Here is a 17,196-nt window from a genome sequence, read left to right as displayed (position 1 = left end):
CTACTTCAGGAAACAAGAAAATTCACGAATTAACAACTTAACCGTACACCTAAAGGAACTAGAGAAAGAAGAACAAACAAAACACAAAGTTAGCAGGAGGAAAGAAATCATAAAGATCAGAGCAGAAATAAATGCAATAGAAACAAAGAAAACAATAGCAAAGATCAATAAAACTAAAAGCTGGTTCTTTGACAAGATAAACAAAATTGATAAACCATCAGCCAGACTCATCAAGAAAAAGAGGGAGAGGACTCAAATCAATAAAATTAGAAATGAAAATAGAGAAGTTACAACAGACACCACAGAAATATACAGCATCCTAAGAGACTACTACAAGCAACTCTATGACAATAAAATGGACAACCTGGAAGAAATGGACAAATTCTTAGAAAGGTAGACCCTCCCAAGACTGAACCAGGAAGACAGAGAAAATATGAACAGACCAATCACAAGTAATGAAATTGAAACTGTGATTAACAATCTTCCAACAAACAAAAGTCCAAGACCCGATGGCTTCACAGGTGAATTCTATCAAACATTTACAGAAGAGTTAACACCCATCCTTCTCAAACTTTTGCAAAAAATTGCGGAGGAAGGAACACTCCCAAACTCATTCTATGAGGCCGCCATCACCGTGATACCAAAACCAGACAAAGATACTACAAAAAAAGAAAATTACAGACCAATATCACTGATGAATATAGATGCAAAAATCCTCAACAAAATACTAGCAAGCAGAATCCAACAACACATTAAAAGGATCATACACCATGATCAAGTGGGATTTATCCCAGGGATGCAAGGATTCTTCAATATATGCAAATCAATCAATGTGATACACCATATTAACAAATTGAAGAATAAAAACCATATGATCATCTTGATAGATGTAGAAAAAGCTTTTGACAAAATTCAACACCTATTTATGATAAAAACTCTCAAGAAAGTGGGCATAGAGGGAACTTACCTCAACATAATAAAGGCCATATATGACAAACCCACAGCAAACATCATTCTCAATGGTGAAAAACTGAAAGCATTTCCTCTAAGATCAGGAAAAAGAGAAGGATGTCCACTCTCACTACTATTATTCAACATAGTTTTGGAAGTCCTAGCAATGGCCATCAGAGAAGAAAAAGGAACACAAATTGGAAAAGAAGAAGTAAAACTGTCACTGTTTGCAGATGACATGATACTATACATAGAGAATCCTGAAGATGCCACCAGAAAACTACTTGAGCTAATCAATGAATTTGGTAAAGTTGCAGGATACAAAATTAATGCACAGAAATCTCTTGCATTCCTATACACCAATGATGAAAAACCTGAAAGAGAAATTAAGGAAACACTCCCATTTACCACTGCAACAAAAAGAATAAAATATCTAGGAATAAACCTACCTAGGGATACAAAAGATCTGTATACAGAAAACTGTAAGACACTGATGAAAGACGTTAAAGATGATACAAACAGATGGAGAGATACACCATGTTCTTGGATTGGAAGAATCAATATTGTGAAATGACTGTACTGCCCAAAGCAATCTACAGATTCAATGCAATCCTTATCAAATTACCAATGGCATTTTTTACAGAACTAGAATAAAAAATCTTAAAATTTGTATGGAGACACAAAAGACCCTGAATAGTCAAAGCAGTCTTCAGGGGAAAAAAACGGAGCTGGAGGAATCAGACTCCCTGACTTCAGACTCTACTACAAAGCTACAGTAATCAAGATAATATGGTTATGGCACAAAAACAGAAACACAGAGCAATGGAACAAGACAGAAAGCCCAGAAATAAACCCACGCACCCATGGTCAACTAATCTATGACAAAGGAGGCAAGGATATACAATGGAGAAAAGACAGTCTCTTCAATAAATGGTGCTGGGAAAACTGGACAGCTACATGTAAAAGAACGAAATTAGAACACTCCCTAACACCATACACAAAAATAAACTCAAAATGGATTAGAGACCTAAATGTAAGATGGACACTATAAAACTCTTAGAGGACAACATAGGAAGAACACTCTTTGACATAAATCACAGCAAGATCGTTTTTGATCCACCTCCTAAAGTAATGGACATAAAAAGAAAAATAAACAAATGGGACCTAATGAAACTTAAAAGCTTTTGCACAGCAAAGGAAACCATAAACAAGACGAAAAGGCAACCCTCAGAATGGGAGAAAATATTTGCAAATGAATCAATGGACAAAGGATTAATCTCCAAAGTATATAAACAGCTCATGCAGCTCAATATTAAAGAATCAAACAACCCATTCCAAAAACGGGCAGAAGACCTAAATAGACATTTCTCCAAAGAAGACATACAGATGGCCAAAAAGCGCATGAAAAGCTGCTCAACATCACTAATTGTTAGAGAAATGCAAATCAAAACTACAATGAGGTATCACCTCACACCACTTAGAATGGGCATCATCAGAAAATCTACAAAGAACAAATGCTGGAGAGGGTGTGGAGAAAAGGGAACTGTTGCACTGTTGGTGGGAATGTAATTTGACACAGCCACTATGGAGAACACTATGCAGGTTCCTTAAAGGACTAAAAATAGAATTACCATATGATCCAGCAATCCCACTACTGGGCATTTACCCCGAGAAAAACCATAATTCAAAAAAATTCATGTACCAAAATGTTCATTGCAGCACTATTTACAATAGCCAGGTCACGGAAGCAACCTAAATGCCCATCGACAGATGAATGGATAAAGAAGATGTGGTACATATATACAATGGAATATTAGCCATAAAAAGGAACGAAATTGGGTCATTTGTAGAGACGTGGATGGATCTAGAGACTGTCATACAGAGTGAAGTTAAGTCAGAAAGAGAAAAACAAATATCGTATATTAATGCATATATGTGGAACCTAGAAAAATGGTACAGATGAACCGGTTTGCAGGACAGAAATTGAGACACAGCTGTAGAGAACAAACGTACAGACACTAAGGGGGGAAAGCGGCAGGGGGATGGGGTGGTGGTGGTGTGATGCATGGGAGATTGGGATTTTCATGTATACACTGATGTGTATAAAATGGATGACTAATAAGAACCTGCTGTATAAAAAAAAATTAAATAAAATTAAATTCAAAAAATAAATAAATAAAATAAACAAGAGCAATGACTTGCCCCTGAAGATGTGCTTTGGTTTTATCATTTGTTTTAATTAGAAAGTTGCTGCATGTAATAGTAGTACTATCTGACTTTCTCAATGCTTGAAATTACTAGCTCCCTAATACCTTTTCTTATCCAGTGATATGCTCTCTGATCCTTGCTTTGGTGAATGATGTGCTATTGAACGAGCCCTGACCTCTGCCCCCATGAGGGTGCATGGTTAGGCAAGCCTTCTGAGCCTGTGAGGGAGGTGGATGCATGAGTGTGGGGTATTTATGGGTGTCTTTCCTCTTGCTACTAATCCCATCCAGAGGAGAAAAACAGCAGTGGCAACAGTAACAGTATAGGAGCAGGAAGCTAATTTTAGGTTTTGTCATCTTGTGCCTCCACACAAACTGCATATGATGCTAACTAAGGTCTGAGTCCCCTACCAGGTTATAAGTTTCATTAAGGCAAGGGCCTCACCGATCTTGTTCCCACTGTATCTTCAGGACCTATCACATGGGAAGAACTCAATAAATATTTATTGAAAGAATGGATGAACAAATGAATGAATCCCTTCATCTCTCCATGTATCCATCAGTGGAGGTTGGGAAAAACCACCTATGCTTCTTACCACAGTTATTTCCCACTAAATTTTGCATATAATACCATTAATTCATTCATCCATCCATTCACTCAATCACTTAGTCTTTCATTTAGCAAATATTTCTCATGCATTTATTAAGTTCCTGGCCTTCTGCTGAACAATGAGAACTCAGTGGTGAACAAAGCTGACATTGGTCCCCACCCTCATTGGGCTTACAGTCGAGCATGGGAAACAGGCATTAAATACATCATCCCAAGCTTGACGGATAGACATTCTAATAGGAGAAAAGCAGGATTTAATGAAAATGAACACTGAGGGGGCCTATCGAGGTGAGAATGTTGAGGCCGACTGGATCAGAATCCTGACGATGAGTTAATAAACACCTCTAAGAACACATCTGGCCCAGCGTGCCTCAGAGTGCATATCACAAACAAATATGAAGGATAGGCTATGAACCATTTGCAACAGAATTGGTGTCAGAGATGTGAAAGGACTTCTAACCAGGGAAAGCTTTGGTATATGTAAGTCTTTATGTAACCAAAGTCTTCAGCAAAGCTTTGGTTTGCTGAAAGGTTCCAGGTTTATACATTAGCACGATAGTCAGGATACACCTTTTTGCCCTAATTTGATCGTCCGTTCATTGTGCTCCACTTATCTTTTGAAACAGGTTCAGTACCGCTGTATAAGCATATGACACTCTGTACTTTTTAATTCTGATATTAAGTTTTAATTTATTTTGGTTGCTTCAGGGTGTTTAGAATATATTAATGAGTAAATTATTCTACAGTATTTGTATTCTGGATTTGTTCAAATGAGGAATGTAATTTTAGATCTCTAGATAACTAGACCTGTTTAAAATAGTATTTACACTGTCTGAACATGTGTAGCTTAAGGGAAGGAACCTGTGTGCAACAGCATTAGAAAATAATGTGCATTTCTTCTTCTTGCTGTCCTATATATCTTTGCAGTCACATTCTCAGCGCACTGACAAACATCACTAATCCAACAGTAATGTCTTTGCCATACATAAAACAATAAAAGAGGAAACCAGTTTAAAAGGTCACAGCAATAACTAAATCTGAGACCCAGACACCTTTAAAAAGTCTGTAAATCCAGCTGAAGATTTTCTAGGATGGTTCTAGGCTTTTGGATATATTCTGCTATTTTAACTGAGTCATTAGGGAACCACACAGCAAAATATCTGCTCCAGAAAACTGAAAGTGTATTGAATGCTAACCTGAGGGAAAGGGAAAGGAAAAGGAAATCTTTTGCTGCCATTTCTCTTTCCTTCCTTCTGAAATATCCCTCAAAAGAGAAAGACCCGCGTGGAAATAAAGCAGCTGACGTGCTGGCAGCGTGGGCTCCAACAGAGATGAGGAGAGGCTGTCACCGGTGCACAGACCCACCCACCATCCATCACAACATTGTGATTCATGTTGTCACACCACATGGCAACAGGAGGAGCCCGTGTTCCAACACCATGATGCTTTATTACAACCACGTGTATTTCCAAACCTTGGGGCGTGATTTCGGCTGTCACTGAATTAAGTAAAACATTTGGAGGATTAAAGTAAAAAAAAAAAAAAATACAGTGAATATCAGAGTGTAATAACTGGCAAAGAAGCTCATAAGCCTTCTATGTACATTTTAATAGCCAACATTAGCAATATCCGACATTTCACAGCCTTACCAGCCAATAAAGAAACTTACCCGTATCTGAAGTAAGTGCTGAAATGTCTGCAGAGGCGGTGAGCGAGTTCTTGTTTACCACATGCTTGAGGACCAGCTAATACCAACATGGGATAAGGGGCATCCAGACTAGGAAGGGTGCTGCAACAGGGCAGAGCAGACATGCATATTAATGCACCCAGTGTGTAAAGTGTCCATGTCACAGTCACAATTAATCCAGTAATCCAACATTTACTACATGTAGACACTCTATGGAAGGATGGTCCTACTTTCCAGAAGCAAGTCGACTGCAAAATAGCAAAAAAATTTACCTTAACAAGATTTTTTAAAGGAAAAATATGGTAAGAGATATTAATTCTTGGTTGATAAAGTATTCCCCCCAAGAACTTCAAAATGAAAGAAATAAGACTGCCCTCTGAGAGGTGAACTTTAACATCTGTATCTATCCAATTAGAACACAGATGTGAAACTAACACAACATTGTAAAGCAATTATACTCCAATAAAAAAAAAGAATACTCATGTGCAAAGAAAACAGTAATCACTGAAATTTACCTGAACAGTTACTATATGCCAGGTGCTATTCTAGGCGTCTTACATGCATTACCTCATTTAATTATCACAGGAAGCTGTAATAACACTTAACACATAAAGAAACCAAAGTACAGAGAGGTTAATTAACTTGTTCAAAGTAACAACTAATAAGTAAGAGCTGATATATGAATCTCGGCATGGCTTCTGGTCTAAAAGACCAAAGGACTAATTTATATAAAATCTCTTGCAACATGCAGAGCTGAAGTGTTTGGGTTCCACTCAAGACACAAATTCTAGAAGTATGGAATAAAATATAATATTTTGAAAAAAATCATGGTTGAGGTATAGATTCTGTGAAGAATGGGGGCAGTGCAGCATAATTTTTCAATCTCTCTGAACACTCACAGGAAAACAGAAAAACTGGAGAACAAAAGCCCATGGAAAATGTGGATAACAAACCAGATGAAAAGCCACAAACCCACAAGACTTTTATGGCACTGGAAGCTGGGCAAGAGGAAGAAGGAGGAAGCAACGGGCAGCGTCTGAGAACAAGGGAACCCCAAAACAATGGGTATCCAGCAGAAAGCAGGCAGGTTGAAACTGCAATGTCCAAAAGCCTACACGTGAATACTCATAAAAGCTGTATTTGTAGTAGCCAAAAACTGCAATCAGCCCAGATGTCCTTCGATGGTTGGTTAAACTAATTGTGGTGCATTCATACCAAGGAATACTACTCAGCAATACAAAGGAATGAGCCACTGATATATTCAACAGAGGCTAAGTTTAAAAAAAAAAGTCAACCCCAAAAGGTTATACATATACTCTACGATTCCATTTATATAGCCTTCTTGAAATGACAGCATTACAGAGAAGGGGAACAGATTATTGGTTGCCAAACGTTAGGGAAGATAAGCAGGAGGGAGGTGGCTGTAGCTATAAAAGGGAAGCAAAGGGATCCATGTGATAAAACTCCTGTATCTTGACTGGAGTCATGCTCATATGAATCTATACATGTGATAAAATCACATAGAACTAAATGTACACAGGAGTACATGCAAAACTGGTGAAACTTGATAAGGTTGGTGGCTTGTATCAATGTCAGCTTCCTGGTTTTGATATTCTACTTTAGCTAAGCAAGATACTACCACTGGAGGAAACTGGGTGAAAGATATCTAGAATTTCTCTGTATTATTTCTTACAACTGCATGTGAATCTAAAATTACCTCGAAATAATTTTTTTAAGTAATTAAAAGAAAGAATTTTGAGAGAAAGTGACAAATATTGAGGATAGGCAAAGGAGACCTTCTTCCTGAAGAAGAAAACCAAAGATAAGGAACAAATATTAAAGACTGTCATTCAAGAAAACCTTTCTGAAATTAAAAAAAATAAAATAACACTATACAACATACCTGAGAATATTAGCCTAGAACAACTGGGCTGTAAATGTTGTAACAATAATACCAAGACATAGTCTAGTAAAATTACTGGGCTTAAAAAAAGCTGGGGGGATTATTCAGCTAGAAAAAGAGAACACATGATTTATAAGGGGAAGAAAATTAGATTGTCACCAGTTTTTTGACAGCAATGTTTTGCACCAAAAGAAAATGGAGAAACCCTTCTAATAGTCTCAAGGGAAAAAGTGTGAGCCATGGACTTTACATATAGCAAAAATGACTTTCAAGTGTAAAGGGCAGAGAATATTATCAACATGCAAGATTTCAAGAGATACTGATTCCACAGCTCTTCCTAAGGAATCTGCTAGAGAACAAGCTTCATACAACCAAAATGACTCAAGAGGAGGCATCAGTTGTAAGGGCTGGCAGTGAGCAATAAATATGCCGTTACCCAGAAAAGTAAGACTAAATGACAGCAAAGGAGAAAGTATAGTGTGTGATGGATATATGTTCTGACAATATAAATACAGTACACTATTTTTAAAATGGAGTGATTGATGCTTATATAAAATATATAGAGTAGGCAAATTCAGAGAGACAGAAAGTACACTGGAAATTACCAGGGACTGGGAGTAGCAGGAAATGGGGAGTTATTGCCTAATGTTTACAGAGCTTCTGCTCAGGCTGATGAAAAAGTTTTGGAAACAGATGGTGGTGATGGTTGCACAACATTGTGGATATAATTAATGCCACTGAACTGTACGCTTTTTTTTTTTTTTTTTTTTTGCAGTATGCGGGCCTCTCCCGTTGCGGAGCACAGGCTCCGGACGTGCAGGGTCAGCGGTCAGGATCTTCCCGAACCGGGGCACGAACCTGTGTCCCCTGCATCGGCAGGCGGACTCTCAACCACTGCGCCACCAGGGAAGCCCTGAACTGTACACTTTAAAGTGGTTAAAATGGCAAATTTTATGTGTTATATATATATATATATATATATTTTTTTTTTTACCACAATAAAAAACAATGAGGGAATGGTTAATGGGAGGAACATAGGCAAAATATGTTTTTCATGTTTCCAGTAATTATTACTACTGGTATTCTGACACTGTTGTGGTGTAATATGAGACTTTAAAAAAGAGCAATTATGGGATATTCTAATTCCATCTTCCTCTGTGTCTTTGGTGAGGGAGAAAAGGAGATACAGATGTAACAGAGATGAGATTAAGTAAAAGCTCAACTACAGTCTTGAAATTGAATTGTACCAGTATGAATTCAGGAGGTGTTTTACCATCTATCTATAGATGGATCTATCTAAATACAGATTAGATAGATACAAAAGATTGAACAGATATAATAGGTAGGTACAAATAGGCAAGATAGGTGGATGGATAGATAGAAAGAAAGAATAGATGGATCAATGAATGTAGGGAAGGAAGGAAGGAAAGAAGGAGGGGAGGGGAGGGAGGGGAGGGAGGGGAGGGAAGGAAATATATCCCTAGCTCTGTCCACTAAAAGACGTGGAAACAATGATCAACCCAGTGCCATGTCTGTCTCTAGCACCCACATTATGATTGGGAAATACCATTTCTCACTGAAACAAACCAGGGCTTCTTGGAGAAATGGCCGATTCCAGAGTTTGGACAGGACTTGTACAAGATCAGCCTGGAGAACCTTGTCATAGGTGAGAGCAAGAAAGCTATCACTGACTACCAGGCCAGAGTCAAGGTTCTGCCATGTCATTTCAATATTGGATCCTCACCCCAATCCCGCCAGAAGAGGGGACAGTGATTCCCAAGTATCACAGCCTAAAAGTCCCAAGACCAAGAGTCAGGGTTCCTCTCCTAGAGCCTGACTCCTGGGGCTGCCAGGGAGCTGCGTCCTGACTCAGAGTGGGAAGGGCACGGCACCCCTGCTCCTGCCTCCATGAGCTTTTCAGAGTGAGCCCTGCTCCATCCCGGAGCATCTGGGGCTGCTTGGCCATTTGCTCTTCTCTGCCTGACAGTCAGAAATGATCCAGAAATACGTGTTTATCAGACATTGCTGTAAATTTCTTTGATACATATTTTTGTATAAATGTACCCTAAAGCATGAAACAACTAGCAATCTCATAAACTAGAAAAGAAATACAATGAGGACATAAATGCCCTTCTTTTAAATCAAATGTGCTTTTCCAGATGTATGCAAATAAATGATAAATCATTTCACCTAGAGAGCTACCATAAATATATAAAACTGTCAACGTCTACATTATTAAATTACATGTAAAAAATCATGTCCTGGACGCAAAATAAAACATCTTCTCTCTGTGGGAAACCAACTGTGTGAAGTACAGGAGCAGACCACATGAAGAAGAGAAGCCATTTATAACCAAGAGATTTTACAAGTAATTTTAAAATGCCTTTGGGCATTGATAGAATTTCTGTATTATACTTATAGCGTAAATGGCCATCTGCTCCAACAGACTGTTTAAAAAGATATGGCGAAAATCGTGGTAAATTTATCTTCGAACTCAGAGGTGAGAGATGCTGTTCCTGTGTTCAACCAAGCTGGGTGACTTCTCCCTGCTAGGTTGCCTGGGGCTCAGGGCAATCACTGTAAAGACTGTTTCGGGTTTCCCTCGGGTGAGGAGGGCCTCCTTCTAGGGACTCTCTAACGTATAACCTGCGGTCTTGGGTGCTCTTTGGCAGGGGTATCTAGCATTCACGCACAGCTAAGGAGAAATTGACAATGGATAGAGATCGTCACAATTCTCTGTTAATGAGGCTAAGGTCTGTGGTTCTATCCTACAGCAGAAAAGTTGGCAAACTTTTTTTCTTTTTCATTTCACCATCCTATGTCGCAGGCTAGCCACCATTCAAGGGTCCAGATGAAAGAGGGATGTTGAATCTACTCATCACCACACTTGGGAAAATGCCAACAAGTGAGCCCCACATTCAAACATGTGATGATAATATACTATATCTGAGACTATACAGCCTGTCAAATAAAGACCTGATCCCCTCCCTCAGAGAGGTGAGAAAGGAATGGGTCACAAAATAGAGGGCTAGGGAAATGATGAGGTTGTCCTATGCTGGCTACCCCGTGTTCTACCCAAAGGGTCCCTAAGACATACCTGTCAAAGATCCTCTGTGGCTGCATCAGGCTGTTGAAAACATGGGTCATGTGATCTTGGGCTGAGGCCACTTCTGGGGGAGGGTTGTATTTGTTCACTGCCGCGACCTTTTCCAGAATTAGAAATGCAAAGGGAAAAGAAAAAAAATTCATTTTAAAAGGAAGACAAGCCTTAGATTTTCTATAATGAGATGTCCTAGACACGTGACCAGGAATCTGTGTTCTGTCTTCATGTCTACTCTAACTTTCCTAAAACCTAAAGAATAATAATTATTTTAAAGTATTGAGCTGGAGCCCCTTGGTCACCTATTTCTTTATACTCCCTGGTTTGAAAGGAAAAAAGCAAAAGCAAAACCTCTAAAGTCTAAGATGACCTTTAATATAGTAAACATTTCCACTTTTAGTATGAAAAGAAATAAAATTCATAGCTCTAGATTCCAGGTAGTTGTCACTGCAGAATTTTTCCTCATGCCATCATGCCAAGAACTATTCCTATGATCTCAAATTCTACTAAACCTCCCCCTCTTTTAGTGTAACTTTCTCTTTTCAAAGATATGGGCCTTTTCCCCACGATGGACAGTTCTCCGTCCCCCGGCCTTGTCATCCCTCTAAATACACTATTCTTGTCTACCATACCTTTATCTAATGCGTGGTTTTAAATGTTATTCCCTTCGCACAGTGTTAAAGGGAAAGAGAAATCTAATAAGTGCCTTTGAGTGAGAGAATGATAACAGACTTGCATCTGTAACTATTTTTTAACCAAGATTTCAGAAAGGCATTTATGAACTGGAATATCTGCCTCTCGGCGTATTTATACCTGCTTTTTCATTCCCATCTCAAATTTGCATCCAGTGTAAGAAACCCCTCATTAGTGGAGATTTCAGCTGACACCAGTCATGACAGCATGACAAATTAGCTTCCACAGGTATGGAAGGGGCTGGCAGGTGCTAGCATTCAATGTCTGGTTGCTCTCAACTTGTGTCCAGAAGAATCATTATCTTAAAGAGTAGCATAAAGGATTTAAAAATCAGAGTATTGATTTATTTGAGTCCTTTTCGATGATGTGTTAGAATGACATTATAATTCACTTCATTATTAAGTGAACTTTTCGAGTAACACAGATAGGATCACACACCCTCCAAATATGATAGCTATCATCCAAACTAACAGTCGGCTATACTGCTGCCAGCCTATGTACACGGGGGCTGCTTCTGTTTCCCACAGCCAGTCTCCTCACTGTACCAAGAGCAGGGCTTTCACTGCATTTGTGTTGACACTCAGCTCTGCAGAGGGTGAAACAGATAGATCCTAGGACAAGGAAACGCCCCCTAAATGACTGTACATACTGTTATGTAATCATTTATGGATTGTATTGGTCTTGCAGCAGGCAGCATGAGCTTTTGAGCCTATCAACTCATAAACACAGGAAATGATACGATTACATACCTTTTCTTCCACTCTTATCTTCTTCTGATCTAATTCTGTTAATCGAAGTAGCATAAAAATCACGAAGGAATAATAGTCAGATTCTTCCTGTTTAAAATATCAAGAGGGTTATTCAGTTACCTTCCTTTTCCACTAGCAGTCTACTTTCATGAGCTTAGGGCTTTCACCTACTAACGCTGTCATTCACTCACACACACACACACACACACACACACACACACACACACACACACACACACACACACACACACACACACACACACACACACACACACACACACACACACACACACACACACACACACCCTGCATAGGTCTTTACATTTTCAGCTTACCAGTCCCCTTATATTAACAACTCAAACGCAGACTGTGCCTTGTAACTTATAAAGCTTTTCAAATGTGTGATCTTGTTAATCTCCCTGTGAGATAAGCAGGACAGCTCTGATTATGTTCATTTCTAAAGGAAAAACAACTGAGGCTCGGAGAAGTGAAGTATTTCATCTAAGGTTCTATGGCCAGTGACCCAAACCCTATCTTCTAATTCCAAAGAGTTTCATTAATTTCTAATTATTTATTACTTTGTATTGTTTTATATTAATTTGTATGATTAATTATGAATTTGTTTTACAATAATAAAATGATATTCACTTACAGAACAACCCCCATATTACTCCCTATCATCTTCTGTGTTAGGATTACCTGCTTTTTAGAAATATAGTTACAGTTATTTTGTATTAAGAAGCTACATCTCTTTGAAGGGAAAGATATTAAGTGGGTGATGCATTCTGAGGATGATATACATGAAATGAATATACAATGGTACCTTTTGTGTACTTCAAAGTGCAAATGTGGGGGAAGTTTATATATAAATGAGTTAACATGTGAAAGGGTTTGTGCTATTTATTTATGCAAACACCTAGATGCTCTTTTATGGATCTGGAACTGGGAGGGATGGCCACTTTAAACACTTTCTTTCCTAGGGATGCTTTAAATTGCCTGCCACTATTCTCATACCAAACATTGTTTTTATTTTTAGATCTTATTTTTCATTTTGATTTTTTGCCTGCCAGACACGTTTCTCAAGACACACACAAAAAGAAGGGTACTCAGAGATACATACAAATTCAAGAGTCTATGGAAAGGCGAGTGAAGGATATAGATAGAAAGGGGAATGAATGACATATGCACAAAGAAGGAGGGACAGATCTGAGGCGAAAGGATCTATCACTGGGGGAAAAAAAAAAAGAATCCTGAAAAAGTCTGAAAGTTTGATATCCATAGGTGAAGAATCAGTAGGAAATACATGATTTTTTTCTATAATCATTTTACAATGCCAATTTTACAACAATCCCAAGGCGAATTTCTTTAAGTGTCTAATCTTAGACTTTCCCCTGTTATTAAATAGGAACCACATTCCATCTACACCTCAGGCATCACGCATTCTTTCATGTAAAAGGACATTGCTCTACAATCTCAATAGCTCCCGCCTGATAATCTTTATTACCACCCGGATGAGTCACAAATGACCACACAGAGTAGGCAACCAGTATTCAATTTCAGGCTTTACATGCACCTATGGTGGTACATAGGTGCGACTTTGCTTACACCTTCTAATAGAGAATGAAGATAAACACACCTTATTCACATTCCTGATGTTCTATCAAAAGCACTTCATGAAGAATTTCAAGAAAGTCCTCATCCCTCTCCTCTGCCCCCAACATAAAGGATGTCTCACCCGAATTGGATTTCTTAGAAGATTGAGAACTCGAAGGAGACGTAGGTTTTCAATGTATTCTATTTCACCCAGCTCAGCAATCTGTTTAATCCAAAAACAAACACACACACACACACAATATAATCAACAGACTAAATGCACCAAGACAACAGAGAACGTAATATAAGAGGAGCTACTTTGGATCCCTTAAACTCAGCTTATTTTAAAAATTGCTCTTGTGACTATCCAGCTTTTTAATGAGACTCCACAAAGCTACACAGAACAAGGGAATTATTGCATGCTCCTTCAGTAAATGCAAACTCACAGCCACATTTTCTTTTTTCCTCTCTGGATAGACAACAGTGAGGTAGATGTTTCTCATCTCACCCACGTTTATCTTAAGGCAGAAATTAAATAGTACATAGAATCAGAGAAACTGCAAAAAATGCATGCAAGGGCTACATGCTTCTCCCCATCACTATTCTGCCTAGCCTCCAGCTCCCCAATCTCCCTCCCCAACGCTGCTTCTGCTGGTTACTGTGGTCATCTGTGGCTGGGGAAGCCTTCTTACTGCATGTACATGTGGAGCTCTATCAGTTTTTCAATGAGATAATTGTTTTAAGAAAAGGTAAACATGGGAGATTGTATGACATATTTCTTTTCTTTTTTTTTTTTTTTTTTTTTTTTTTTGCAGTATGGGGGCCTCTCACTGCTTTGGCCTCTCCCGTTGCGGAGCACAGGCTCCGGACGCGCAGGCTCAGTGGCCATGGCTCACGGGCCCAGCTGCTCCGCGGCATGTGGGATCTTCCCGGACCGGGGCACGAACCCGTGTCCCCTGCATCAGCAGGCGGACTCTCAACCACTGCGCCACCAGGGAAGCCCATGTATGACATATTTCTTGATGTGAATGTTACATGACTATTCACCTTAAAATTCTTTGCTAAACTGTACGTTTATGTGTTATACACTTTTTTTGTCAGGTAATGTTTCATGACTTTAAAAAGTAAGAGGGAAAAAGGTTGCTTGATAGTTCCTTAATTTGAGCAGGGATAGAGCTTGGGTGGCAGCAGGCCTGAATTCTCCACTAAACTAAAGACAAACAGTTTTCCTTGAATGTCCTGTAATTAGCATAATTATAATCTTATTTCAGATGTAGATGCTGAACTTTTACAAAAAATTAATAATCACTTTTTCATTTCTATTTCTCCCCAAGTCATTTCTGCATGCATGGTAAGATCACTCCAACAGCACAGTCACTAATAGTTCCTGAGTTATCCAATGACAAAATGCAGTTGAAATGTAAGCTATTCCCAAAGCTAAATCAGGGGAGGAACACATGTGCCATGTTCTAAGGATGCCATTTTCAAAGACATAATATGAGAGGCCAATTCCGAGTTACAATATACAACCTGCACACATTAATCTGGTTATAGCAATGTTATGCTTTTTCCATAAGATGACTAGACTCTCCATTAAACTGCCATTTAGATCATCTACAAGATAAAAGGATCAATTTTTAAATATTGTGCTATTTGGGAAGGTGGAAGAGTCACTTTGGTTCACACTGCTCAATCAATAGATTGATTCCCCTCTAGCCTACAGCTCTTGTGTTTGGACCTAACACAAATGTTAGGAGGAGATGTTTCCTCGCAGCCAACATGTCTCACCAACGCATCCTGGCCACGTGCACTTGCAGACATCGCTGGTGGGAGTGGATGTGCTACACATGCATGAGCTATAAACCAGCTGTCCCACCTTCAGGAGGTTTATACTGAAAAGATCATCAGACAGACGAAAATTAGATACATGAGCATTCGGTCTAACGTTTTGGTAAAAGTTTAAAATTTTCTCAATTCTGAAAAATTCCATCATTATATGATTAAATGAGCCATGGCACAGTCCCACAATAGGAACACTAGGCAACCATTTTAGAAGATGGTAACATTGATGGTGCTTAACATGGAAAGATCTTGTAAATGCTGTGAACACTATGAATAGAATAATCACAGACTATGTAAAATATTATCACTAAGATGTCAGTTGGGATGAACCAGTCTTTTGAGAGTCAAATGAGAGGGATCCAGCTCCCCTCCCAGTCCTTTCAAAGGTAGGATGAAGTGGGTAAGGGCAGAGGGGAACACATGTGGAGGCACCTGGCTACCAGTGCCCACCTCTGCTGAACTGGTGATGTGCACCAGACACGGGCCATCCTGCATGCGCCGCCCACCCCGTCCTGCAGACCTCACCCGGCAGCAGACCACCCTCACGTCTTCTCTCTTCAAATGCCAAGACCCAAGGCTGTGTGTGTCACAGGCGATCACAAAAGGTGTACAGACACAACTCCCCCAAACCACCTGAAGTGAAACACTGCCAGAAAGATTATATTCTGAAAGGAACTTCAGCCATCTGATGCCAAGAATGTCATACCAGCAGCGCTGATCCCCAGATTCCAGTCTACACTTCTTCCCTGATCTCCTCTGCCCCTGTTGGCTACTCCCCACCAAGCAGAAGCCTTTCAACTTCCACTATGTAGGGAGAAGTTGGCTCCTTTCTTTGACATTTCCCTTTAAGCCATGCTCTCCAAGCCTAACCATCCAGACCTAAAGAGGCCTGTTAAGTCTTTTTCGTAAAATACATGCTAGATAGAGAGAGAGATGAAATAATGACACCAAGTAAGACTCAGAGAAGTAAAAGAGCGGTCTCTAAGTAACTCCCAGACCAATATTTTGCTTCTAGAAGAAAAGGCTGAGGTTGTAATAGAGTTAACATTTGGGGTTAAGTTTTAAATGATAGAAATGACTTCAAAACTAACAAGGATTGTAGAGTGGAGAGTGACAAAGGCCCCCAAATCACCAGCTCATGATGAATTTGCAAAAAAACTTAAAAGAGATGTTCAAATGATCATGTAAAGCTACGGCAATGTTTCAACAGCTTATACCAAGTAAATGATACTGATAAAAGTGCTCCCAATAAGATAATATTCCTAACATCAAGTTAATCATATGAGAAGCAATAGCTATGTTACGTTGCTCTTAAATGATAAATCTTCCATCCTTGATACACAGTATTCTCAGTAGTGCTAGAGAAACCTCTGAGGAAATCTTTGGATGGCTCGGCTGACAGAATATTTCACATACTGTTGGTTGTTCCCCAACCTGCCCAGCGGGGAGTGAGGGGATTGTGCCATTGTTACGGACCCCATCGCTTGTTGCCAAAGGATCCCTCCTTTGGGACGTGTGGCCACTTTTTTCTTTTTTAATGGAGTTTCTTCAACATTTGAAAATTATAAACTCTGTTCTTCCCTAATGATCCCCCTTTTTTTCTTCAACTATTTCAAATGTAATTTGAAAAGTCTCCTGGAATGGAAGAGAACACCATACTATTCATGAGGTCTTTCTAGACCTGTGCTACCCAATATGGTAGTTACTAGCCCTATGTGGCTACTTACCACTGGGAATATGGCTAGGATAAATTCAAATGTACTGTGCAAAATACACAATAGATGTCCTAAACGTAGTATGAAACAACAGAATATAAAATATCTCATCAATAATTTTTATAAAGATTACATGTTGAAATGAC

The 17,196-nt window shown here is 39.1% G+C and overlaps 1 protein-coding gene across 1 annotated transcript in view; it reads right to left on the bottom strand.

Moving 5' to 3' along the window:
* Positions 1–17,196, bottom strand: part of LRGUK (leucine rich repeats and guanylate kinase domain containing) — a gene marked incomplete at both ends in the record, with an annotated part of 118,405 nt that overhangs the window by 55,510 nt on the left and 45,699 nt on the right. The window contains 4 exons of the mRNA XM_082846855.1: positions 5,438–5,557; positions 10,456–10,562; positions 11,901–11,987; positions 13,636–13,716. Coding sequence (XP_082702981.1) covers positions 5,438–5,557; positions 10,456–10,562; positions 11,901–11,987; positions 13,636–13,716 — 395 coding nt within the window. The remainder of the gene's footprint in view (positions 1–5,437; positions 5,558–10,455; positions 10,563–11,900; positions 11,988–13,635; positions 13,717–17,196) is intronic.

Source organism: Leucopleurus acutus, assembly GCF_964270905.1.
Source record: "Leucopleurus acutus genome assembly, chromosome: 9".
Lineage (NCBI taxonomy): Eukaryota > Metazoa > Chordata > Mammalia > Artiodactyla > Delphinidae > Leucopleurus > Leucopleurus acutus.
This window is presented reverse-complemented; position numbering and strand designations above follow the sequence as displayed.